We start from the raw sequence: 26,967 nt of genomic DNA, 5'->3' as shown, positions 1-26,967 counted from the left end.
AGTTTCTAACTCTTCATCTCTTATTACAAAGGCTCTGCTACTTAATTGTGGCCTAACTCAAGATTAACAACAATAAAATGATCCCTTACCCTAAATATGTCCGCCATTGATCTGTTTTAACGTTGATGGAAGCGACATTTCTACCGCGCCTGTCTTCAAGAAAAACATTTCTGATCTTTTTCAATTGATTAACTACCTCTCCCATCGGGGTACGACCTCTAGGAAGTTCAAGTGAGCATCTCAGTGCAATACTCAAAATCGAAACCATGCAGCCCTAATACTTGTCATCTTCATTCACTTGTTGATGTAGAAACGGATCCACCACTTGAAATACACGGTTTGGTAAAGCATTGGTGACGAACTCCTGGAGATTTTGGTACCCCTCAAAGGCATCACAGGTGGGTCTTCTGTTTGTGAACAACTCAAGCAGAAGAATTCCGTAGCTGTATACGTCCCCTTGAGTTGACAAAACATCATTCATGCCATATTCTGTGTGTAGAAGTAAATACATAAGCAAATTATAATGCACATGTATAAACATGAAGATAGAGTTAACCTGGAGCGATGTAGCCTATGGTACCCTTTATTGCAGATGAACGGCTTCCTTCTGTGGATGACATGTTATGTGAAATGCTTGAGATGATTTTGGCTAATCCGAAATCGCCAGCGTGGGCGACCAAGTCTAGATCCAAGAGAATGTTACTCGGCTTCAAATCTCCATGAATGACAATTGAGTCAGTACCACAATGCAAGTACTCACCTGCACATGCAATATCAATTGCAATATTCAGTCTCTGAATTGCACTTAGAGCTCTAAACCCTTCATTCACAGGAATGCAATGCAGCCAATTCTCAAGGCTTCCGTGGGCCATAAATTCATACACCAATGCCTTAAAATCATTCCCTTGAAAATCAGTGCTGTCACATACACTCACAATCTTGAGCAAGTTTCTGTGACGTATGCCTCTCAATGCATTGCATTCTGATAATGACAAACTCTGACAAGCTCCTCTTACGTTTAGATTAAGAACCTTGACTGCCACATCTGTCTGCTCATCATCATCATTCATAGTTCCTTTATACACAGATCCAAATCTACCTGCACCAACTAGATTCGTATGTGAGAATCCATTTGTGGCATTCAAGATATCTTCGTAAGATAGCCTCAAAAACTCTGGGGGTTGGAATATTGGGGTTCCAATATTTTGCAATGTTGTCGCTTGTAGATAATGATCACACATAAGCACATTGCATGTGCTAGGCATATGGCCCCAACAATAGTTGGAATCAAGATTTTCCCTAAACCTTTCTTGTTGGATTTTTGTGATGATGGACAAGTAGGAAGGTTTAGGCTTGCAATTCCACCGCACAAGCCTTGGTTTCCTTCAAGTAAGATTGCACTCTCATTTTTGAAAACTCCAAAAGTTAGGACTACAGCTTGCAGCTAGTTGAAAGAAATGTTGAGATACAATAGACGAAACTTGACAAGAAATCTTGGAATCATCCCTGAGAGATTATTCTGCGAAATATCCAAATATTCTAAACCTCTCGAAGCATTGAAACGGTTAGGTATCTCACCCTGAAGAGAATTTCCATTTAGGTAAAGCACACTGAGCATCACGCAACTCCCCGAAGAAGGAATGGTTCCGGATAATCTATTCTGGGACAAGTCCATGAGCCCAAGATTTCTCAAAGCATCAAGTTCTGGTGGAATATTGTTAGAGTTTGTATACTAGAAATAACCTTTCGAGGGATTGAATACTGTAAAACTCTATATTTTATTTTCCAATGGATGCAACAGATTATTTTTGTCATAATATTGTTATATTTTACGTTTAATGGATTTTAATGCATGTTTAAATGTATAAGTAACATAACAAAGTCTAAATCTTTGTTTTAGTAGACCGGTTGTGAGCGTCGTCCACTTTAAGGTAACACGGTCAGTTCTGAACAAAGAAAAATAAAAATTTCACAACCTAGATAGGCCTAAACTACCTATCGTGAAAGGTTGCAATGTCAGTCCGCATATTTCTAAGCCTTACTGAAATAAAATGACATTGATATGGTATAGTACTGAATTGGATCTAACAGCGAGACAAGTCTTTATGCTATGTACTGAAAGACGAGGTCTTGATAATTAATTTCTTAATCAATATACGTTAGCATTGAGCATACGGTATTGATTATGCACTACTTTGACTTACCAAACGGTGCGGGTTTTCCGCAACCGAAGAATCCTGGTATATTGGGTAGTGGTGATTAATATCTAGCGGTGCTAGGATTGCTATTATATTGAATCGTGCGCGAGGTAAGTCTCGTTTGATAACGTCCACAAGAGGAGCTCGAAACAAGATTTTATTATTCGAAACCTAGCTAGTTGGAGTTTGATTACTCTATGAATAATAAATAAGCGTTTCTTGCTAAGTCCACTCTTGGAATTTATAATATGTTAATTAATTAAGTTCATAGCAGACATTAATTAATTAATGGATGTTTCTATCTTAAGCGCGAGAAATGAACGACAAACAAATGAAAACCCGAAGTACTTATAATTTCAAATTTGGATGGGCAGTGCAATATTACTTCTGTAGTGGCTGCTCGTAATATTCTAATATAAGCTTATATTAAATTGTGGGTTCAATTTAATTAATAAAAAGCTAATTGGGGGAGGTCATATCCAAATTCTTCCATAAATCCCTGACTGGGCCCAATATGCGACTTAATATAAATAGGAGAATAAAGGAGACAGAAGAAAGATTTAATTTTATCTGAAATTTTCGTCCCCCATATACTGTGGAGGACGAAAATTTTCTCCTCAGCTCTCCTCCGTGAGAAGTTTTCGTCTTCTTTATTTAAGTCCTAGTATTCTGGTGAGATCAGCCCCGTCAAAACGTTGTCAGATTGGTCAAGTCCAATGGAGATGGAGGAAAGCTTAATGATTTCGGGATGCATTGAGCGACTGAGATTGTTCTCTGAAAGATCTAACACTAACAAGTTGGTACAGTTGCCAAGATTTTGAGGTATACTCACAGAAAGATTGTTTAGTCTCAAGTAGAGATTGTTCAACAAAGTCAAGTTGCCCAATGAAAATGGCATCTCATTTAATCTATTTTTAGAGAGACTGATACGTTGCAAGTTATGAAGTTTTCCAATGGAGGAAGGAATTGGACCTTTCAGATTGTTGATAGTAGCATATAAAGTAGTGAGACCAACAAGGTTTTCAATACTAGATGGAATGCTTCCACTTAACTGATTTTGGTTAATTCTTAGGAACCACACGTGATTTGAAAGATTGCCCATAGAATCTGGTAACGAACCAGTGAAAGGGTTATCACCCAATGACAATACTTCAAGGTTGGTGCAGTTTGTGAGGGATGATAAAATACTACCTATATCTCCATTCAAACGGTTATTGGCAACCAAAAGCATTTGAAGATATGAAAGCTTCGTTAAATCGATCATAGTTCCCCTGAAATTGTTGCTACTAATATATAGATTTTCAATTAGGGAAGAGTTCGATAAGAAAGCTGGAAGCACACCAGTGAAATGATTGATGGCCAAATCAAGGTGCCTCAACTTAGGAAGTGTAGAGCCTACGTCGGCAGGTATGTTCCCATGGAGTTTATTGAAACCAAATCTGAAAATCTCGACACTTGAAAGATTAAAGAGGACTAATGGAATAGAACCAATTAGATCGTTTTCATTCACATTTAGCAGCCGCAATCTTCTAAGCTGAGCGAGCGACTCAGGAATCTCTCCTTGCAAGCTGCAATTTCGCAACGAAAGTTGTAATAGATATGTGAGATTTCCTAAGAATGGTGGGATAGTCCCCGCAAGCATGTTGTCCGACAAGCCTAAAAATTGGAGGTTGAGAAGCGAAGCTATCTCGGGGACTATGGATCCAGTGAGCTCATTGTCGATCAAATTCAGGTTATTAAGGTTTATGCATTGGGATAGGTTTGTTGGAATCCCACCACCCAAAGAATTGTTATTAAATACGATCGCTTCAAGCCTTCTGAGGCGACCCATCCCCTGGGGGATTGGGCCGGTGAAGGTGTTGTTTTGCAAGTTGATGATTCTGAGGAGGAGAGAGCGGTCCAACAAGGCCTTGAGACGACAGAGAAAGAGAGACGACTCTGTTTGAATGCCTTTTGCTGCAGGAGACACCATTCCCATCTGCAGAAATGTGTTGTTTCGTCCCATGAGCTCAAAGCATGCAGTGGATCGTCGCGGATGAATTTCTTGAAAGCCAAAAGAGCATCAAGATCAGTATGGTTGTTGGAATGTGAAGAGGGAAAGGTGGTGAGTAGGATGAAGAGGTGCAATAGAATAATGAACAAGGCATTGAAGTTGAGAGGTTTTGCCATTGTTTTATGGTGTCTTCAAGTGGTAGATAGATTTTTAGCTTGCTTTAATAGACATATCTTCTCCTAAATTTTTCAAAACAAAAAATTGTTTTCAATTTAGTATATTCTACTTTGACTTGGACATGGAATTTCATAACTAATCTTCTTGAGTACACACTAATTTTTCAATGCAATTCATAGAAAGAACACGTACTCAATTTTCGAAACCAGAAATTTTGTTCTTATTAACAATTTATTATATTTAAATATACTCCAAGTTCGACTTGGAATTTCGTTACTAATCTTCTAAGTTCTAAGTCTATTTTAACTTCACCAGTATAAAGTAATACAAAAGTCCAATGTAAAACCCTCACGCTTGAAATAGAAATCAATACAAACTAAATCAAATACGCAAGAACAACAACACAAGGCTTTTACGTGGTTCGATCAATTTGATCTACATCCACCGGAGAACTCTAGCTTCTTTATTGATGAAGTTGATCGAGATTTACAGAGATTTAAGCAACAAAGAATCTACACATAACACTCAGCATCTACACAAATCAGCTCAACTAAAACGCAGTAGCTAAGCAACTAACCGATGCACAAACAATGAATGAACGATCCCAATCGATACTCTCAAGATCGATGCTCCTTTACTCTTCTTCTTGATCAAGGATTCCCGAACGTTCTTCACTTAGATTTCTGTGTGATGTGTATTCCCTTTTCATAACTTACGGTTTCAGTGTGTAGCTCCTTATATACTTCACACATCAACTAACTTCCATGAGCTATAATCCCATGCATGAGCCCCCACGTACACCCTCAAGGAAAAAAACTAACATAACTGATTTCATTTCCCTATTTGTTGTTGAGAGACGCATCATGCTAACAAATCTCCACCTCGTTTCCAACATCAAACTCACTGTCATAATTCTCCAACCCCTTCCATCTCTCATTTTCTCAAAACATTCACCAACTCCAAACAGTAAGCAAATTTTGCAGCTGGTATGACCTTGGTTAGAGCATCGGCCGGATTGTGCTCAGTAGCTATCTTCTTTATCACAATCATCCCTTTCTTGACTTCATCTCGGATGAAATGCAACCGCACATCTATGTGCTTGCTCCTATCATGGAATGTTTGATGCTTGGATAAGCAGATTGCACTGCTGCTATCACAATTCACACTGACTTTTTCTTGCTTCTCACCGAGATCTCCCAACATTCCTTTGAGCCAAAAGCTCTCTTTCACTACATCCGTGAGAGCCATGTACTCAGCTTCTGTTGTGGACAAGGCTACTACAGACTGAAGATTAGATTTCCAAGTTACAGCCGAGCCAAACATGGTGAATATGTACCCGGTCTGTGACTTTCTGTTGTCTCTGTTAGAGGCATAATCAGAATCACAAAATCTTTCAAGAATGTCTCTGGTTCCATCTTCAAAACCCTTGTACATTATCCCATACTCTGAACTTCCCCTCAAGTATCTCAACATCCACTTGAGAGCCTGCCAATGGATCTTGCCTGGATTGCTCATGTATCTACTGGTGAGACTTACTGCATGAGCTAAATCAGGTCTCGTGCATATCATCACATACATTACACTTCCAATGATATTAGCATAGGGGATACTCTTCATCTCATTCTGTTCTTCATCAGACTTTGGCTGCTGGTTTGCAGTCAACTGGAACTGCTGTCCAAGTGAAGTTAAAACATTTCTTGACTCACTCATCTGATACTTCTTGATCAGCTTTTCAATGTAATGATGTTGATTCAGCTATAGAACCCTCTTCCTTCTATCTCTGATGATATCAATCCCCAAAATTCTCTAGGCCTCACCTAGATCCTTCATTTCAAATCTGCACTTTAGATCATCCTTTACTTTCTGGATTTCATTGATATCTGATCCAGTGACCAACATATCATCCACGTACAAGAGCAAGAAAGCTACTGATCTTCCATTCTTCTTCTTCATGTACACACAACTGTCATACTTGGAGCTTTCAAAGCCAATTTTCCTCATATGCTGATCAAACTGTAGATTCCACTGCCTACTCGATTGCTTCAATCCATATATACTTCTTTTGAGTAGACACACCTTATCTTCATCTCCAGATCTTACAAATCCCTCCGGCTGTTCCATGAATATACTTTCCTCAAGCTCACCATGTAGGAAGACTGGTTTAACATCCAAATGGTGCAATTCCCAGTCATTCCTAGCAACCAATGCCATGAGCATTCTTATGGAACTATGCTTTACCACTGGAGAAAAGATCTCATTGTAATCAATCCCCTCTCTCTGATTGTAGCCCTTAGCTACAAGTCTTGCTTTGTACTTGATCCTATCTCCTTCAGAAGCCTCTATATTTTTCTTAAAAATCCATTTGCATCCAATGAGTTTCTGTAACTTCTTTTTGGTAACAAGGATCCATGTTTTATTTCTCAGCAAAGAGTCAATTTCCTCTTGCATTGCTTTGATCCATTTGTCCTTCTCTCTGGATTTTACAGCTTCCTTGTAGGTCCCATGTTCATTGGATTCTATCTCCTCTGCTGCACAGAAAGCATAGTAGACAAGGCTTGCATTACTATATCTTGCTGTCTTTCTGATGTTAGTCCTTCTTTCTCCGTCCCTTGCCAGCAAATAATCATCCAAGTTGCTATCACTGGAAGCTCCACTTTCATCCATGATCCCTCCATCAGGATCACTGATTTCATGAACTTGCTCTTCTTCCTCTGAAGAATCTGAATTGTCTGCAGATGTAGGATTCTTATTTCTGTTCAGTAGCTCCACCTCAACTTGAGCACCTGAGCCTACTGACTTCCCTGCAATTTCAGCTTCCTTATAAGGCATTTCATTCTCTCTGAAAATGACATCTCTGCTTATCACCACTTTCTGATTTCCAGATTCCAGAGACCACAATCTATACCCCTTGACTCCCTTTTGATATCCCAATAGCACACATTTAATGGCTCCTGGCTGCAGCTTCCCTTGCTTAATATGAGAGTAAGCTTTACATCCAAAAGGTCTTAGCATATAGTAGTTTCCATGATGGCCATACCATCTATAATCTGGAGTTTCATTCTGCTTTGGGACACTTATTCATTAAAGTAACAGCAGTTGATGCAGCTTCCCCCCAAAACTTTTGAGGCATTCCCGAGGATATGAGCATGCACCTTACTCTCTCAAGAATTGTTCTATTTTCTCTCTCAGCCACCCAATTTTGTTGGGGATTATTGGGAACGGTCCTATGCCTCTTTATTCCCTTCAATTTGCAGAAGTCATCGAATTGGTGTGATAGAAACTCTAGCCCGTTGTCAGTTCTTAGGCACTTCAAAACTGACCCTTTCTCAACCTCAACTTCCATAGACCATTCTCTGAATTTGGAGAAGGCATCTGACTTCTCTTTCATGATATATAACCAAACCTTCCTGGAATAATCATCCACTATGGATAGAAAGTATCTATATCCACCCAAAGATATGGTTTGAGCTGTCCCCCATATATCACTGTGTGCATAATCAAGCACTGCCTGTGATGTGTGCTTTCCAGTTGGATATGCCAATTTCTTGCTCTTGGCAAGCACACACACCTCACATTCTCTGGAAGCCATCTTACTGTCTGCATCTATAATCTCATCCTTGATGAGCCGGTTTACTCCATCCATGGACACATGTCCTAACCTTAGGTGCCATATGTCTCCATTCAGTTTTCTAACAAGGTTGAGCTCATTGGTGATCACTTCAGCCTGCAAATAATAGAGACTGTTAAACCTTCTTGCAATCAAGATCACTTCAGTTCCTCTGAAAACTTTCATCTCACCCCCGGATGATAGAAAAGAATAACTCTTAGCTTCAAGAGCCCCAACGGAGATTAGATTCCTTTTAATGTCAGGGATGTATCTGACTTGACTTCAGTGAGGATTCTTGCAGACCCATCCACCATTCTTAACCTCACATCTCCCATTCCCTTGACTCTGCATATCTGGTTGTTACCTAACAGAACTGAACCAGTCGAACTTTGCATATTCTGAAACCATTCCAACTTTGGACACATATGGAAACTGCAGGCACTGTCCATGATCCACTGATCTGCAATATCTCCATCCGAAATATTGAAGACATGAGCACCCTCAAGATCTTGAGTGATATCTGCGGTCTTCACACCTTCTGCTTCTTCCTCGGCTTTCCTTTTCTTCCAAGAATATCAGTTTTTCTTGAGATGCCCCGGCTTTTTGCAGTAGTAACAAGATCTGGTCTCTTTATCCTCTTTCTTCCCAGCCTTGCCTTTCTTGTTCCATTTCTTTTTGAATCCCTTTCTGTCTGCTTCTTTTGTAACTAGTGCTTCACCAGCTTGATCAATCGGTCTAGGGACTAAGGTCTTTTGGAATTCCTTTGCTTTCAATGCAGTGAGCACTTCTTCATATGTCAGTGAAGAGTCCCTCCCACACAAGATTGCATCCTTGAGCTGATCAAAGCTCTTAGGGAGAGCATTCAGGAGCATGATGGCCTTATCCTCATCCTTCAACTCTCCATCCACAGACTCCAGATCATCAACGGCCTTTACAAAGTCATCGAGCTGATCCATGATCCCTTTCCCTTCAAGAAACTTGATAGAATAAAGCCTCTGCTTCAAGAACAAACGGTTGGCAAGAGATTTTATCATGTAGATCGATTCCAGCTTACTCCAAACATCAGATGGAGTCTTTTCTTTGCAAACGTCTCTTAACACTAGATCTCCTAGGCTCAGCATTATGGCGCTGTGAGCCGTCTCCATCATATCCTGCTTCTTGATCTCATCCTTATCCTCAAGATCAGCATCTTTCTCGGGTTGCTTGTACTTCATGGCCTCCCATAACCCTTGCTGGATTAACATGACCTTCATCTTCACTTTCCACAACCCGAAATCGTTTTTACCCGTGAACTTTTCAAAATCAAACCGTGCGCCAGCCATTGTCGTCGTCTCAAATTCCCACAGACGGCGCCAATTTGTAAAACCCTCACACTTGAAATAGAAATCAATACAAACTAAATCAAATACGCAAGAACAACAACACAAGGATTTTACGTGGTTCGATCAATTTGATCTACATCCACGGGAGAACTATAGCTTCTTTATTGATGAAGTTGATCGAGATTTACAGAGATTTAAGCAACAAAGAATCTACACATAACACTCAGCATCTACACAAATCAGCTCAACTAAAACGCAGTAGCTAAGCAACTAACCGATGCACAAACAATGAATGAACGATCCCAATCGATACTCTCAAGATCGATGCTCCTTTACTCTTCTTCTTGATCAAGGATTCCCGAACGTTCTTCACTTAGATTTCTGTGTGATGTGTATTCCCTTTTCATAACTCACAGTTTCAGTGTGTAGCTCCTTATATACTTCACACATCAACTAACTTCCATGACCTATAATCCCATGCATGAGCCCCCACGTACACCCTCAAGGAAAAAAACTAACATAACTGATTTCATTTCCCTATTTGATGTTGAGAGACGCATCATGCTAACATCCAACATAACTAATAGTTTAATACCCCAAATCAGATATTGTGTTCATAATTAAATATGTAGTGTGTTTGCAAGATTGTATCCCGAGATTAAATATGTAGTGTGTTTGGTTCATGAGATTCAATACCGCCACTCAATCCTAGATGGATAATCATTGGATAATTAGTTATAGCTAACCCTCTATGACTAAAATAATCTCATAACTCAATCCTAGATTATATCTTAGTACTATTTTATCTAGGAACCGAACACCACCCAAGTATACTACAAAATATTCATTACTAAACCACTACAAAAATTTCAAAGCTCATGTACTGAATTTTCCAAAACGTCCAAGAATTATGTTCATACTGGATGGAAATTACACTTCATTTTCTACAAGTATAGTCTACTTTGCACTTTAGAATTTCATAACTAATATTCTAATTTACTCTACTTCAACTTCAAGGCTACAATTACAAACTACACAAAATTTTCAACTTAATTAACACAAAGATCATGTGCTCAATCTTCCAAAACACAAATTGTGTTCATACTTGATGGAAATTAGAATTTCCTCATCAATATACTTGAACAAAATTTTGAACAAAATAAAATGAGAAGACTAGAGAGTAGAGACTGTTCCGCAGTTAAATTAAATTAACAAGCCATGATACATTTTTTAAATCTACAACACAGAATTTTAAAGCCAATATCACATTACCTTAAGCTCAACAGGCGATTCCCTCGTCGCCAAACACCCATACTTCAGAACGACATAATAGTCAGGGATCCCACATCAAATAGTTTATACTGCGTGGTGTGGCATGATGATAGGCTAGTTTTCGTCACTCGGATTTGATCACTTTTCGCACTTATTAGTTGAATATTTGCATGAAAAAAGATGCTTTTTGGCAGAGTATGGATCATTAAGTTAGGAAGCTGCTTAATGAAGGCACGAAGAGGAAAACATGCAAGAAAGAGGGCAAAATGACATGATATGGAAGAATGTAGGCAAAGAAGACTCAAACTGCCCAAGCTGTTGGACTGGCCAGTTTGAACCCGACGGGAAAATGATTAAAGTCACTTCCACACACTTATCAAGGACAAATCCCACTTGCTACACACGCCCATATCTGCGCTTGGAGAGTAAAAAAGAAGGGGAAATGTCTTTTATTGGATATATGTATTAAAAGTTATTAAATTTCCAAGAACCACTAGTCACTTTGTCACTTTAGTTTAGTTTAGTTAGTTTAGTTTATTCTCTATCTAGAAAACCTTTTCTCTCTTCCTTAATAAGAGATATTTCAAACTCAAGGCTGCCAAGATCTTTGTTCACCATGGGTTGAAGTAGTAGTAATTTAGTTGTAGTGTTTATTTTCTCTAGTTGCTTGTTCTTAACTTTTGGAGTTCTTTTGCATCAATCTCACTCTTAGTTATTGTTGTTGTTCTTGTTTTAAAAGCTCATTTCAAGTTATAATTTCTCTAAGTGTTTGAGTATTTAATGTACTTTAAAGTTTAGCTCTTGTTTAATTTTCTATTTTATCTTGTTGTTGTTTTAGTGTTTGTTAAACTTTCTTGCTTTGTAAAAATCTTTCTCAATGTCTTTAGGTCAGTTTTAATTGCTTTAGTTAGTTGTTAATTTCGAAATTTTCAAGAAAAAAAGAAAAAAAAGAGCCGTGTTCATGTTTAGAGTTTGAATCACCTAGATTAATTAGTTTTGCATGTTTTAAGTGTAATGTTTGTGGTTTAATTTCTTACTTTGTTATTCATCCTCCATTGTTGATGTTTTTAAGCTTCCGTCATCATGTTTGAGTGCTTTAATTTTCAGCTTCTCATTTGGTGTTTCCAATGCATGATTAGTTAGTTTACTTGTTGATTTTGTGTTTCTCCTTGTATTTTTAATTATGTAGCAGCCAAGTAGTCTCTTCTCTCACTTTCTTTATGTGCTTTTAGTGTAGGATTAGTAGTTAAAATCAGCTTTTAGAAGTCAAGTGAAAGAACCACTTGTTGTAGGCTTTTATCCATTGGTTTTACACTTTTGGGTAATAGGAGTTAGGAGACAAGATGTACACCTTTTCCATCACTTAGCTTTTCACTTTAGAAAGTCTTTTAGCTTAGTTTATCCCTGCACTCAACCACCATTTAAATCTTATTTAGTTTAGCATTTAGGATTCAATTAGTTTAGTCACTTTTGCATGTCACTATCCTAGTTTCTAGATTTCTAAGTAGTTAACACTTAGTTTATTTTCCTTAGCCTTTTAGCCTAGTCTCTTTTGCTTTCTAATATGAGGAATATTCATGCATGTTGCTGCTTTGTTTTTATTTTCGTCAAGTGCAAAAATTTCTCGCTACTGCCCTATTTCTCTGCTAAGTTGCCCAGTTTATTAGCTTGCCCAGTTTACATTCTAGTTTAAATTCCTTCTTTTACTTACATGTTATTTTCCCTTTTAGTTCCCAATCTTAGCTTAAGTGTTATATGCCTTTCGTAGTTTAGTTCCCACCCCCAATTTAGAGCGTGGCGGCATCGCCAAAACCTTTATAAGTGTGGAAATACATAACGGATACTACCGTTCCTCGTGGGTTCGACACCCTAACTTACCATATGCTAATTAATAGTATTTTGGAAAATGAGAACTTATAAATATTGTTGAATAGGAAGGGACACGTGCCTACGGCACGCGTGCAAAATCCGTTCCTTTCACATGATTTAGTAGATTTCTCATTCAACTAAATCATTATATTCATATTTTTTTTATAAGTGGATTTCCCATTCAACTAAATCATTATACTCACAGTTTACTGGAAAAATTTGACTCACATTCCACTATTTTTTTCACTCACTTTTCTTCCCATTTTTTAAAATCCATAACGAATCAAAAGTGAGTTTTTAAATTGTAGATGGAGGAAATACTCTCTCCGTCCATGCCATTTTTGTCCGCTCACCGACTTGATTTCATTCACATTTTATTATTATAAAACTCAGAGTCATTTTTAGGGTTATAACTGGAAGGTCTTGCTATATGGAGTACATTTTGGATGAGTAGAATAGTCTTGTTTGGTTGGTCCTACATAATTAATTACTTTAGGGAAACTTCACTTGATTTCATGTCCAATCATCTTTGTTTTATTTGAGGAAATTACTCATTCTATACCCCAAAACACGTCTATCATTCCATTTTCGTTCTTTGGACAAAAAATGCATCGTATTAGGCATCGTTTTTGGCGGGACGGAGGGAGTATTAAGAGAAACACGACTTTAATTAGTTCATCAACTCTACTTCTCTTATTACAAAGGCTCTGCTACTTAAAAACTCAAGATTAACAACAATAAAATGATCTCTTTGCCTAACTATGTCCGCCATTGATCTGTTTTAACGTTGATAGGAAGCGACATTTCTACCGCGCCTGTCTTCAAGAAAAACATTTCTTATCTTTTTCAGTTGATTAACAACCTCTCCCATCGGGGTACGATCTCTGGGAAGCTCCTGTGAGCATCTCAGTGCAATACTCAAAATCGAAACAATGCAACCCCAATACTTGTCCACTTCATTCACTTGTTGATGTAGATACGGATCCACCACTTCAAATACATGGTTTGGTAAAGCGTGGCTGACGAACTCCTGGAGATTTTGGTACCCCTCAAAGGCATCATCGGTGGGTCTTCTGTTTGTGAACAATTCAAGCAGAAGAATTCCGTAGCTGTATACGTCCCCTTGTGTAGATAAAACATCACTCATGCCATATTCTGTATGTAGAAGCAAATGCATAAGCAAATTATATATAACGAAAACGTATAAAGATAAAGATGGAAGTTAACCTGGAGCGATGTAGCCTATGGTACCCTTGATTGCTGATGAACTGCTTCCTTCCGTGGATGACATGTTATGTGAAATGCTTGAGATGATTTTGGCTAATCCGAAATCACCAACATGGGCGACCATGTCTTGATCCAAGAGAATATTACTCGGCTTCAAATCTCCATGAATAACTATGGAGTCAGTACCGCAATGCAAGTACTCTACTGCACATGCAATATCAATTGTAATATTCAGTCTCTGAATAGCACTTAGAGCTCTAAACCCTTCATTTTCAGGATTGCAGTGCAGCCAATTCTCGAGGCTTCCGTTGGCCATAAATTCATACACCAATGCCTTAAAATCATTCCCTTGAAAATCCGTGCTGTCACATACACTCACGATCTTGAGCAAGTTTCTGTGTCGTATGCCTCTCAATGCATTGCATTCTGATCCCAAACTCTTACAAGCTCCTCTTACATTAAGATTAAGAACCTTCACTGCCACATCTGTTTGCTCATCAACATTGATAGTTGCTTTATACACAGATCCAAATCTACCTGCACCAACTAGATTCGTATGTGAGAATCCATTTGTGGCATTCAAGAGATCTCCGTAAGATAGCCTCAAAAACTCTGGCAATTGGAATATTGGGGTTCCAACATTTTGCAATGAACACCGCTTGTAGATAATGATCACACATAAGCACACTGCAAGTGCTAGGCATATGGCTCCGACAATAGTTGGGATCAAGATTTTCCCTAAACCTTTGTTGTTGGATTTGGGTGGTGATGGACAAGGAGGAAGGTTTAGGGCTGCAATACCTCCGCACAAGTCTTGGTTTCCTTCAAGTGAGATTGCACTTTCGTTTTGGAAAACTCCGAGAGATGGGACTACACCTTGCAACTCATTGAAAGAAAGGTTGATATACAACAAGCGAAACTCAACCAGAAATCTTGGAATTATCCCAGAAAGATTATTCTGTGAAAGATCCAAAAATTCTAAACCTCTCAGAGCCCTCAGACCATCAGGTATCTCACCTTGAAATGAATTTCTCCCTAGGTGAAGCAAGATGAGCATCACACAACTCCCCAAAGAAGGTGGGATGGTTCCTGATAATCTATTGTTGGACAAGTCCATGATCCCAAGATTTCTCAAAGTCCCAACTTCCAATGGAATAGTACCCGTCAAGCTGTTGTAAGATAGGTTGAGTGCAATGGAAATGGAGGAAAGCTTAATGATTTCGGAAGGTATTGAGCCACTGAGATTGTTGTCTGAAAGATCTAAAAATAACAAGTTGCTACAGTTTCCAAGACTTTGAGGTATACTCCCAGAAAGATTGTTTCGTCCCAAGTTGAGAAAGTTCAACAAAGTCAAGTTGCCTAATGAGAATGGGATCTCATTTTCCAGTCTATTCTTATAGAGATAGAGTTCTTGCAACTTAGAAAGTTTCCCAATGGAGGAAGGAACTGGACCTCTTAGATTATTGATGCTAGCTGTTAAAAAAGTGAGACCAACAAGGTTTCCAATACTAGATGGAATGCTTCCACTTAACTGATTTTCAATAATGGATAGAACAAACAAGTGATTAGAAAGATTGCCAACGGAATCTGGCAATGAACCAGTGAAATGGTTATCACCCAATGACAAAATCTTAAGGTTGGTGCAGTTTGTGAGGGATGATACAATACTACCTATATCTCCATTCAAATGGTTATAGTAAACCCCAAGCACTTTAAGAGATGAAAGCTTCGTTAAATCGATCATATTTCCATTGAAATTGTTCCTATTTAGATTTAGATTTACAATCATGGAAGAGTTCGATAGTGAAGCTGGAAGCACACCAGTGAAATGATTATAGGACAGACTAAGGTGCCACAACTTAGGAAGGGAGCCGACTTCAGCAGGTATCTTCCCATGGAGTTTATTGTAACCAAAATCGAAAACCTCGACCCTTGAAAGATTATAGAGGGCTAATGGGATAGAGCCAGTTAGATCATTGGCACCCACAACCAGCAACCGCAATCTTCTAAGTTGAGAAAGCGACTCCGGAATATCTCCTTGCAAGCCACAATCTCGTAACGAAAGTTGGGATAGATCTGTGAGGTTTCCTAGGAATGGTGGGATAGTCCCCGAAAGCATGTTGCCTGACAACCCTAACTCTTGGAGCTTGGCAAGAGAAGCTATCTCAGGGACTATGCCTCCGGTGAGCTCATTGTCAATCAAATTCAGTTTATAAAGATTTGTACATCGTGATAAGTTTGTTGGGATCCCGCCTCCAAAAGAATTATTACTAAACTCGATCACTTGAAGTCTTCTAAGACGACCAATCTCCTGAGGAATTGGGCCGTACGTTGAAGGTATTGTTTTGCAAGTTGATGATTATGAGGAAAGAGAGGTTACCTATGTGAGGCGAGATCGATCCCACGAGGCCTTGAGACCGCAGAGAAATAGAGACGACTCTGCTCGGATGCCTTTTGCTGCATGAGACGCCATTCCACCGGCAGAAATGCGTTGTTTCGTTCCACGAGCTCAGAGCATGCAATGGATCGGCATGTATGGAATTCTTGAAAGCCAGAAGAGCTTCAAGATCGGTATGGTTGTTGGAATGTGAAGAGGGGATGGTGGTGAGTAGGATGAAGAGGAGGAATTGAATAAGGAAGGGAGTAGAGATGACATGTTTTGCCATGGTTTTTGGTCTCCAAGTAGTAGAATAGTTTTTTCAGCTTCCTTTTATAGAAAGTTCGTCTACTCAATTTTCCAAAACCAAAACCTGTTTTTGTGGAACTTTTGGAACTTACACTTCATTTTCTCAAGTATACTCTATGTTGACTTTGTCCTGTGCACTTATTTTCTACAAGTACAGTTTACTTTGATTTGGTCATGTTCACTTTGGATATGGAATTTCACAACTAATCTTCTTAAATATACCTTAACTCTAGCTATAATTTACTTATTTTTCAATACAATTAATAGAAATATCACGTACTCAATTTTCCAAACCAGAAATTTTGTTATTATTAACAATTAGTTTTACTCAAATATACTCAATTTTCCGATCTTTTAAGTCTACTTAACTTCATCGGTATAAAGTATACAAAAGTTTCAACTTAATTTATAGAGTAAATGTCAATTTTGGTCAATGGCAGATCTAGGGGGCAGGAGGAGCGGTTGCCCCCTCCGTTTGCCTCTAGCGTCGCCCCGAACAACGAAAAAAATAACCATGTCCGCACTAAATCAAGCTAATACTATATATTCCACCCCCTCCGTTTACGAATCCTGGATCCGCCACTGATTTTGGTCCTACGAAAGTTTTACTCAAATATACTCAAATGAAGTGTAAGTTCCAAAAGTTCCACGAAAACATGTTTTGGTTTTGGAAAATTGAGTAGATGATCTTTTTATGAAAGAAACCAAGCTAGCAAAACTATTCTTACTACTTGAAGACACCAAAAAAAAAAGCTAGCAAAACTATTCTTACTACTTGAACACACCAAAAAAACATAGCAAAACCTGTCATCTCCCTATATCTTAAATGCTTCTTGAAATGGTGCAAAAAATCAGTGGTCTAATATTCTTTGATCTATATTTTAATTGCGCAAGGAGCTCCTAAATTTTGGATACTATCCAAATTTTACAATAATGGATATTTTATTTATAAAAAAGTGAATGTATCAGTTTAAACCTCCGAGTAGAAGAGGATCCCTCTATAATTTCACTTGTCAAAGAATCATTAGTGGAACACATAATGTCATATTGTCATTTGGTATGTTTAGACGATTTAATTTTTTGCTCTCTATCAACTACCAAGTAAATTTTCATGGATAGAGGTGGTATTATATAATTAGAATGTAGGGAGTAATATATTATTAATATTAAGATAATAAAATTTGAGGTAAAATGCACCCTTGTTACTACATTGGTATTGATATTGCATCTCCAGTTGAGTACTTGCATTCTTTATTCTATTTTATCATGAGTTTTTTGAAGAATAAATGTGAAAAAAAAGCTATCTCGTCGTCTATTTTGTGATGAATTTTTCGAACATAATTGCCTCAGCATGCATTTGTGTACAAAATTTATTGATCAGACGACTTGTATAAAATAAAATTTCTCGGATTTCCATTGGAAAAAAATACTTATACTACAATTTGTAGAGTAGAGTTTGCTCTTTCGACTTTTATATAACGAATTACTCCCTCCATCCCTGAAAATTTGACCTATTCCATTTTTATCCTTTATTTTTAAAAAATTATAATAAATGGTTAAACTAGAGAGAAAGAAAAGTAACAGATATAATAATATAGACAATAGACTTCTCTACATTATACTCTCTCGTACTTTACTTTCTCTCTACTTTAACTATTTAATATCATTTTTTTTAAAACGAGGGCAGAAAATGAGATAGGTCAATTTTTTAGGGACGGAGGTAGTAATATATAAAGATATTAAACTTTTATGGATACATGTATTTGGGTGTTGGAATAATCGTGGATGAGTGTGTTTGGGAATTGGGACCATAGAAGACACTAGTCTGTAAATTTTTGGATGGTTTTACAATGATTGAACTCATCCACATGAATTTGCTTGAAAAAATGACTTTTGGATTTATATAGTTTGTCTCTTTCGATCTTATCACTCAGAGAATATACATTTCTTTAAGTAAGGTGCATATGAACCTAAAAAGGTTCAACAACCCAACTCAATGGCTTGTCCATTTGATTTAAATAGAGAAAAGTATAGTCTTATCATTGACTATGTTGAAGGTGCCAAAATGAATAAATTAAACATGGAATGACCAAGTTCAAAGTAGACCATAATCTAAATTCCTTCAAGACCATAATCTAAATTCCATCAAGTATGAGCACAAAACTAGCAAAACCATTCTACTACCAATATACCATGGCAACACCTTTCATTCTCTTGAAGCTCTTCTAGTATTCATGAAATACACCGAGATCGGTTCGACCTACCCAGACTTTAAAATGTGTAGGACTAAATAGATTTTGTATGGAACCATTAAATATGGACCAAAAAAATTGTTACCATAAGCAAAGTAACTTAATGTGTAAGACCTATAAGTTTTTTAATGTGTAAGACCTATAAGTTTTTTTAAACATGTAAAAGATCAATTTTTAGACTTTAATCTTATATCTATGTGTGTTACATTTGTAAAAGCATTCTTAATAAAAAAGAAAAAGAGCCCACGTTGTTCTGAGGAAAGTCTAGTAAGAACCAAACTTCTTTATGTTGAAAATTTTGTGAAAGCCTACAACCATTAACCAATTTTTGGTTTAGAAAAATAGAATAGATCGTCCCTATATTAAACCAAGCTAGCAAAACTATTCTACCACTTGAAACTCCAAAAAAACATGGAAAAACTTTTCAGTATTACTCTATTGCTCTTCATCCTCCTCACCACCATTCCTTCTTCACATTCAAACAACCATACTGATCTTGAAGCTCTTCTGGCCTTCAAGAATTCCATACACGACGATCCACTGCATGCTTTGAGCTCATGGAACAAAACGACACATTTCTGCCGGTGGAATAGCGTCTCATGCAGCAAAAGGCATCCAAACAGAGTCGTCTCTGTTTCTTTGCAGTCTCAAGGCCTTGTGGGATCGCTCTCGCCTCACATAGGTAACCTCTCTTTTCTCCGAACCATCAACTTACGAAACAACACCTTCAACGGCCCAATCCCTCAAGAGATTGGTCGCCTCAGAAGGCTTCAACTGATCAGAGTTTAGTAATAATTCTTTTGGAGGTGGGATTCCAACAAACCTATCACAATGCACAAATCTTTATTACCTGAATTTGATTGATAATGAGCTCACCGGAGCCATAGTCCCCGAGATAGCTTCTCTTGTCAACCTCCAAGCTTTAGGCTTGTCGAAAAATATGCTTTCAGGGACTATCCCACCATTCATAGGAAACCTCACAGATCTATCCCAACTGTCGTTAGGTTCTTGCCGCTTCAAGGGAAGGATTCCAGAGTCGCTCGCTAAACTTCAAAGATTGCAGCTGCTAGTTATGGGTGGCAATGATCTAACTGGTTCTATTCCATTAGGCCTCTACAATCTCTCAAGTGTCGAGTTTTTTGGATTTGATTACAATCGACTCCATGGAAACATACCTGTCGACATATGCTCTACACTTCCTAAGTTGAGGCGCCTTTATTTGAATTATAATAATTTCAGTGGAGCGCTTCCAGCTTCGCTATCTAACTCTTCCCTAATTGAATGCATAGAAGTATATGCTAACAGTTTAATCAGAAATATGATAGATTTATCTAGGTTTTCAGCTCTTCAAATTCTTTTCGTTGAATCTAACCGTTTCAATGGAGATATAGGTACTATTTTGTCTTCCCTTACAAACTGCACCAACCTTGAAACTTTGACGTTGGGTAGTAACCATTTCACTAGTTCGTTGCCAGATTCCATTGGCAATCTTTCTAATCACTTGTCGACCTTAGGCCTCAGTGGAAATCTCTTAAGCGGAAGCATTCCATCTAATATAGGAAACCTTGTTGGTCTCACTATTTTGGCAGCGGATACCAATAATCTACAAGGTCCAATTCCTTACTCCATTGGTAAACTTCATAACTTGCAACGTATGGGTCTCTATACAAATACACTGACAAATGAGATGTCATTTTCGTTAGGCAACTTGACTTTGTTGAACATTCTTTACTTAGGATTAAACCATCTTTCTGGAACTATACCTCATAGTCTTGGCAACTGTACCAACTTGTTACATTTAGATCTGTCCTATAACAATCTCAGTGGCTCAATACCTCCCGAACTCATTAAGCTTTCCTCCATTTCCATTGCACTTGACCTATCTAGCAACGTCTTGACGGGTACTATTCCATCAACAGATTATCTGGAACCATTCCAACTTCTTTGGGCAGTTGTGCGACACTTAGCGGGCTTTATTTGCTGAGAAATTCTCTTCAAATTGAGATATCTGCTAGTCTAAGGGCTTTGAGAGGTTTAGAATATTTGGATCTTTCACGGAATAACCTTTCTGGGACGATCCCAAGATATTTGGTCGAGTTTGATATGCTATATCTCAACCTTTTTTTCAATGAGCTGCAAGGTGAAGTCCCAACTCTTGGAGTTTTCCATAATGAAAGTGCAATCTCACTTGAAGGGAACCTAAACTTGTGTGGTGGTATCGCAACCCGGAACCTTCCTTCTTGTCCATCCACACAAAATCCAACAAGAAAGGATTGGGGAAAATCTTGATCCCAACTATTGTCGGAGCCATATGCGTAGCCCTTGCAGTCTGCTTATGTGTGATCATTATCTACAAGCGACGAACATTGCAAAATGTTGGAACTCCAGTATTCCAACTACCAGACATTTTGAGGCTATCTTATGGAGATCTGTTGAATGCCACAAATGGATTCTCGCAGACGAACCTTGTTGGTGTTGGTAGATTTGGATCTGTGTATAAAGCAACTATCAATGATGATGATGATGATGATGATGATGAGCAGACAGATGTGGCAGTGAAGGTTCTTAATCTAAACGTAAGAGGAGCTTTGTCCCGCCCGCATTTTCTAAGGATAGAAAACACGGTTAATCGCGACTAGGGGATGATTAAAGAAGCGGGGAAGAAAGGGAAAAACAACACAACTCGACCATAGCTCGAAACAAATGGGAATAGCTCGAATAAAATCAGAGTATCTCAACAATCAACAACTCAAAATGAATATTATCTCAGCGATACAAGAACTCAAAAGAATGACAACTACTCAACGGAAGCATTTGAGAGAAGGAATATGCCACGTGTGAAGACACGACACATTCTAAACACTTAAATTTCTTCAACGGTCACGCTCAACCTGCACATTTTTTTTAAAAAAATGCAGGGCTGAGTATGAACTCAGTGGACTCATGCCGAAAACATTTTATAAAAAGATATTTATCATGCCACCATTGAGTGAACTTGAGGTTTTAACTTTGGAAATCGCCCAAGACACTAAAATCATTTCTATCGTAAAACTCGTGATTGCAGTCATTTTCCCATAGATTTCTACCATATCTGATCCATTGATGACAAGGAATGTGGCCACATTCCAAGTCACTAGACCGGCCGACCCAAAAGACGGCTCACGGTCCCCATTGGTGTACACTAGCCTGAGTAGGGACTCACTCCCTAGTCAGACCCGAATTCGATTATCCATAGATGGCAAAAGCCACATCAGATAGGTTCCATAGATAAAACAAAACACGGCATGAAAAATATTCATATTATTTTCACATAAAAATATACTTAGGGCACAACCCTTATTTAAAAAGAAAGCCCACCTCGTTCATTTAATTTTTCTGAATTTGAATTCCTTACTTCGACTCCAAATTTTACTTGCAATGAAATCCCATTTAAGTCCATGCTCCTCTTTCCTTCCATTTATTTTCAAGGCCGCCTGAGGCGTTGTTGACGACGCCGATCGGCCATCCGCTTCCCCAAAAGCTAAAACTTCGATCCAAGTATTTAAAATACTTCCATCAGCCCCTTCATTAGTTCAAGTTTTAACTAATAAACTTTCTCAAGCCAAACAAAAATTTCTAGGTCCAACAACTAGTTAATTCTCGGCCCAAGTCATAAATAAATAGACTTTGGCCCAATAATGTAATACTCCACAGTTCAACACTATTCCCTTTACTTGTATCAAACTAGAGAAAGAATCTCATGCTCTTCTGCTCCTCCTCCTCCTCCTCCACGATGCAGCCCCAAATCACTCTCCCTCGATCTCACGCCGAGCCACCGCTGTTATCCTCTCCTTCATCAAATTCTGCGCCGCCGTCATCACCCTATCTTTCCCTCATCTCCTTCACAGCGCCGCTGCTGTCAAAGTGCTGCCGGGTCAGCCGCTGCTGCTCTCTTCTCCAAGGCGTCGCTGCTGTCCGTTATTACGACGAGCCGCTGCTCGTGTGGTTGCATCAGCCACCGTCTCCTCTTCTCTCTCTTTTGTTGACTGCTGGCAATGCCATCACCGGCGTCAGAAACCGCTGCTGCCATCTCCTTGTTCCGAAACCGCCTGGAACTACCGAACAGCTGCTGCTGCTCAGAGTCCAGCCAGCGCTGTAACCTGCCGCCGTCCATCCCGGTCTCTCTGTCGCCGCTGCCTCCAAGCTCGTCACTGAACGGTTGCACACGGCTGCCGTCCGTCGCTGTTCGGTTGTCGCCGCTGATCCGTCGCTGCTGTACTTTTCACGGCGGTGCAGCGCAGCCTCTGCCGTCGCTGCCTTGGTGAAATTCTCCGTCGTCATCTCACGTCATCTCCTCTCCCTAGCTCTGCTCTCGGTTAATTTTATTTGGGATTTTGAATGATTTAAATTATGGGATCGATGGAATATATATCTCCATGGAAAAGATTTGACCGATTATATTCCTCTTTTTCAGGGTGGTGGAGAGATTTGAGATAACTACCGTGGATTTGAAATTGAAGAGTAATAGATATCATTGGATTAAAATTAAGAGGGCTAATTTTGGGCTCAAAGAAGGAAGAATTAAAAAGGTTTTGGGCTCATACAAGCGAGTTCCTAATTGATAGTAAAAGAATAATTGTTTGGCCCAAAAAGTGAAATACTTCCCTCGACAAATAAATAAAGGCGAAAAAAAAAATTTAGATGCTTAAACGACGTCTTTTCGAGAATAAAAAGTCTGGGTGTTACAAGCTTGTAAGAGTTTGGCATCAGAATGCAATGCATTGAGAGGTATACGACACAGAAACTTACTCAAGATTGTGAGTGTATGTGACAGCACTGATTTTCAAGGGAATGACTTTAAGGCATTGGTGTGAATTTGTGGCCAAGGGAAGCCTCGAGAACTGGCTGCATTCTGAGAATGAAGGCAGGGGAGCTCTGCCTTTCAGTGCAATTCAGAGACTGAATATTGCGATTGATATTGCATCTGCAGTTGAGTATTTGCATTGTGGTACTGACTCCACAGTTTTTCATGGAGATTTGAAGCCGAGTAACATTATACTGGATCAAGACATGGTCGCCAAAGTTGGTGATTTTGGTTTAGCCAAAATTGTGTCAAGTATTTCACAAAACTTGACATCCACGGAAGGAAGTAGTTCATCTGCAATAAAGGGTACAGTAGGCTACATTGCTCCAGGTTTCCTTCAAACCCTAACTTTTTAATTGACGAGTTTTTTTTATGTGCATATATCTAAGTCCTTCGTACATCTATGCATTTTGTTCAGGGTATGGCATGAGCCTTGTTGCATCGACTCAAGGGGATGTATACAGTTACGGAATTCTTGTGCTTCAGATGTTCACAAAAAGAAGACCAACAAGTGATGCATTCGAGGGGTGCCCAAATCTCCAAGACTTCGTTAGCATAGCTTTGGCACACCGTGTAATGGAAGTAGTGGATCCATTTCTGCATCAAGAGCTTCATGTGGATGAAAAGTATTGGGATTGCATTGCTTCAATTCTAAGGATTGGAGTGAGATGCTCGAAGCAGCTTCCAAGAGATCGCATGTCGATGGCAGAGGTTGTGAATGACTTGAAAAAGATTAAAAAAGCGTTTCCAGTTTATAGAAATGGTAGAAATGTTGCTTCTTACCAACGCTGAAATTTTTGTTAGTTTCTATCTATGGAAATATTTTTAATTGTGATTGATGGGCAGCTGCTTCTTGTTTGTTGTAAAGGCAGTTTCTAAGCACTCTCAGCTTTATTCTTATGCTATGTCTTTTTGTTTAATGTGATGTTATGTCTCATTTTTGTATTCTTCTAGATTTCCCTCCCTAATAAAGTGGGACCTATTTTCTACTAACACACATTTTTTCTTTCTATATCTCTTACTTATCAATTTTGCATTAAAATCCGTACCGTTTCAAAAAATTCATATTTTTAGGGGACGAGGGAGTATGAAAAAAAATGGAAACATACGACTTTAGTAGTCCTTTTTAAACAGGAGGGGGGGGGGGGGGTTTGGGTTCAAGCTAATTCTCTTCACTACAAACTTATTAAAAATGACATTAAGGAAAGAAAGAAAGAAGAAGGATTGGCGTCTCCTGCAGCAAAAGGCATCCAAGCAGAGTCGTGTCTCTGTCTCTGCGGTCTCAAGGCCTCGTGGGACCGCTCTCGCCCCACATAAGTAACCTCTCTTTTCTAAGAATCATCGACTTGAAAAACAACACCTTCAACGGCCCAATCCCTCAGGAGATTGGTCGCCTCAGAAGGCTTGAAGTGATCGAGTTTAGTAACAATTCTTTGGGAGGTGGGATTCCAACAAACCTATCACGATGCAAAAATCTTCAATACCTAAATTTGAATGACAATGAGCTCAGCGGAGCCATAGTCCCCGACATAGCTTCTCTAGTCAACCTCCAAGCTTTAGGGTTGTCAAACAACATGCTTTCGGGGACTGTTCCACCAGTCCTAGGAAACCTCATGGATCTATTACAACTTTCGTTAAACGAATGCCGCTTCCATGGAGAGATTCCAGAGTCGCTCGTTCAGCTTAGAAGATTGCAGCTGATAGCTGTGGGTTATAATGAGCTAACCGGTACTATTCCATTAGGCCGTTATAATATTTCAAGCATCATGATTTTTATATTTGCTTTCAATCGACTCCATGGAAACATACCTTCTGACATAGGCTCCACACTTCCCAAGTTGATGATTCTTTATTCTTTATTCTCTTGAGTGCTGGATTCTCAGAGACGAATCTCCTTGGTGCAGGGAGATTTGGATCTGTACATAAAGGAATTAGCAGTGAAGTTTCTTAATCTGAACTAAGTGGAGCTTCTAAGAATTTGGCATCAAAATGCAATACATTGTGAAACGTAAGACATAGAGACCTGATCAAGATCGTGAGTGTATGTGACAACACTGATTTTCAAGCAGTGGTGGACCTACATGGGGTTTGGGGTCCCATGGAACCCCCAACAATGTATTTTTCTACAACTATTATATACAAAGATTTTTATATTATATAATAGTACTTCTTTACTTAACTTATTTCAAAATTTATCCATAATTAATAATATTAAATATATAAATATATCTAGTTTATATATCATCATCATCTAATTAAATCTTTCTCATCATTCATTTCCATCGCATCGTAATAATATCGCAACTTTCGGCTACGACGACATCAAATAATACCTTACAATTGTTATCAGAGAATTGGACCCCAACTTCCAAATCCTGCGTCCGCCACTGTTTTCAAGGGAATGATTTCAACATTTTCTACAAGCAATGTACACTACAAAAATGTTGGAACACCAATAACCATATCCGATGAGTCGGGGATAAATATATATTTGAATTAGTTTATAAAACAAATATAAATAACCATTGTGAAAAGATATACTACATCTGTCCAAAAAATAGACAAAGTTGTAAAAGACACGAGTTTTAATGCGTAATTATTGGTAAAGTAAAAGAGAATGAAAGAAAAAGTAATGGAAGTAGTGTTACTAGATTGTGGGGTCTATATTTAGAATGATGTGTAGGGTTAGTATTTGTTAAAATTTCTCTATATTTAGAATTGATCTAATTTTAGTGGAAATGCAAAATTATAAATTTAATCTATTTTTTTTTTGGATAAATGTAGTACTGAATTAGAGGTTGTTAATCCTAAGGTAAGAGGACCTTGTAAGACATAGAACTAATGTTAATGTATTTTTATCAAATAACTTAGCACATGACCTTATTTATAGTAATGGATTGTTCGTTGATCATGTTGGAGGAATGACTGGAATTACAAGAGATAAACAAAACCTGGCGTAATACAACCCAAGAAAGAAGAACAGAAACTGAAGATATAATGAAAACAATGAAATCAAACTTAGCCTAGTCGAGGAAAGTCCTATTTCCGCAAGACGAGATACGCCCCGGTAGTGCTCTCGGTTTGACGTGTCGTCCCCAAAGATAAAACGACAACGTCTCTGGTGAAGCAGCACCGCTATTAGTAGAGCTCCGGCGAACTGGAAGAGGAGAGGGCAGAGCTTCGAGAAGAAAAGACTATGCAGAGAGTATGATGCTTTGTGTGTATGTTCTATGTTGATGCAAGAAATGACTAGCCTATTTATAGGCCTAGTCCACTGCAGGGGTCAACTCAGCCTTAATGGCTGTCATCATGGCTCATCATGGCGTGGCTGTATCGGCTGGCCGTTACGGATTTGAAAGCTGGAAAGGTTGACAATGAATCTAGACGCGATACATGCCCAATTCATCCGTCACACGTGGACTTCGTTACGTGGCAGCCTCATAGACTTTGACTGCATCATAGTTGACGATGTGTCATGCTACTGGTCTCGCTGACTAAGCGTTGGTCCAAAACACTAAGTT

At 38.6% G+C, this 26,967-nt stretch overlaps 3 protein-coding genes and 1 pseudogene across 3 annotated transcripts; 1 reads left to right on the top strand and 3 right to left on the bottom strand.

Moving 5' to 3' along the window:
- Positions 1-274: 274 nt before the first annotated feature.
- On the bottom strand, positions 275-1,265 carry LOC121781397 (probable LRR receptor-like serine/threonine-protein kinase At3g47570). The gene is made up of 2 exons (XM_042179146.1): positions 557-1,265; positions 275-489 (listed from the first exon to the last, which is right to left on the bottom strand). The coding sequence occupies exons 1-2, from the start codon at positions 1,263-1,265 to the stop codon at positions 275-277; spliced, it is 924 nt and encodes a 307-aa protein (XP_042035080.1).
- A 1,594-nt stretch (positions 1,266-2,859) lies between these two features.
- Positions 2,860-4,170, bottom strand: LOC121781396 (probable LRR receptor-like serine/threonine-protein kinase At3g47570). The gene has a single exon (XM_042179145.1). It carries the CDS (start codon positions 4,168-4,170, stop codon positions 2,860-2,862), a length of 1,311 nt encoding a protein of 436 aa, XP_042035079.1.
- A 9,049-nt stretch (positions 4,171-13,219) lies between these two features.
- LOC121781395 (probable LRR receptor-like serine/threonine-protein kinase At3g47570) lies at positions 13,220-16,331 on the bottom strand. The gene is made up of 3 exons (XM_042179143.1): positions 16,071-16,331; positions 13,666-15,976; positions 13,220-13,593 (listed from the first exon to the last, which is right to left on the bottom strand). The coding sequence occupies exons 1-3, from the start codon at positions 16,329-16,331 to the stop codon at positions 13,220-13,222; spliced, it is 2,946 nt and encodes a 981-aa protein (XP_042035077.1).
- Positions 16,332-19,014: 2,683 nt separating this feature from the next.
- On the top strand, positions 19,015-25,397 carry LOC121781394 (annotated as a pseudogene).
- Positions 25,398-26,967: the final 1,570 nt, after the last annotated feature.

The sequence above is a fragment of the Salvia splendens genome, chromosome 20, assembly GCF_004379255.2.
Source record: "Salvia splendens isolate huo1 chromosome 20, SspV2, whole genome shotgun sequence".
Lineage (NCBI taxonomy): Eukaryota > Viridiplantae > Streptophyta > Magnoliopsida > Lamiales > Lamiaceae > Salvia > Salvia splendens.
This window is presented reverse-complemented; position numbering and strand designations above follow the sequence as displayed.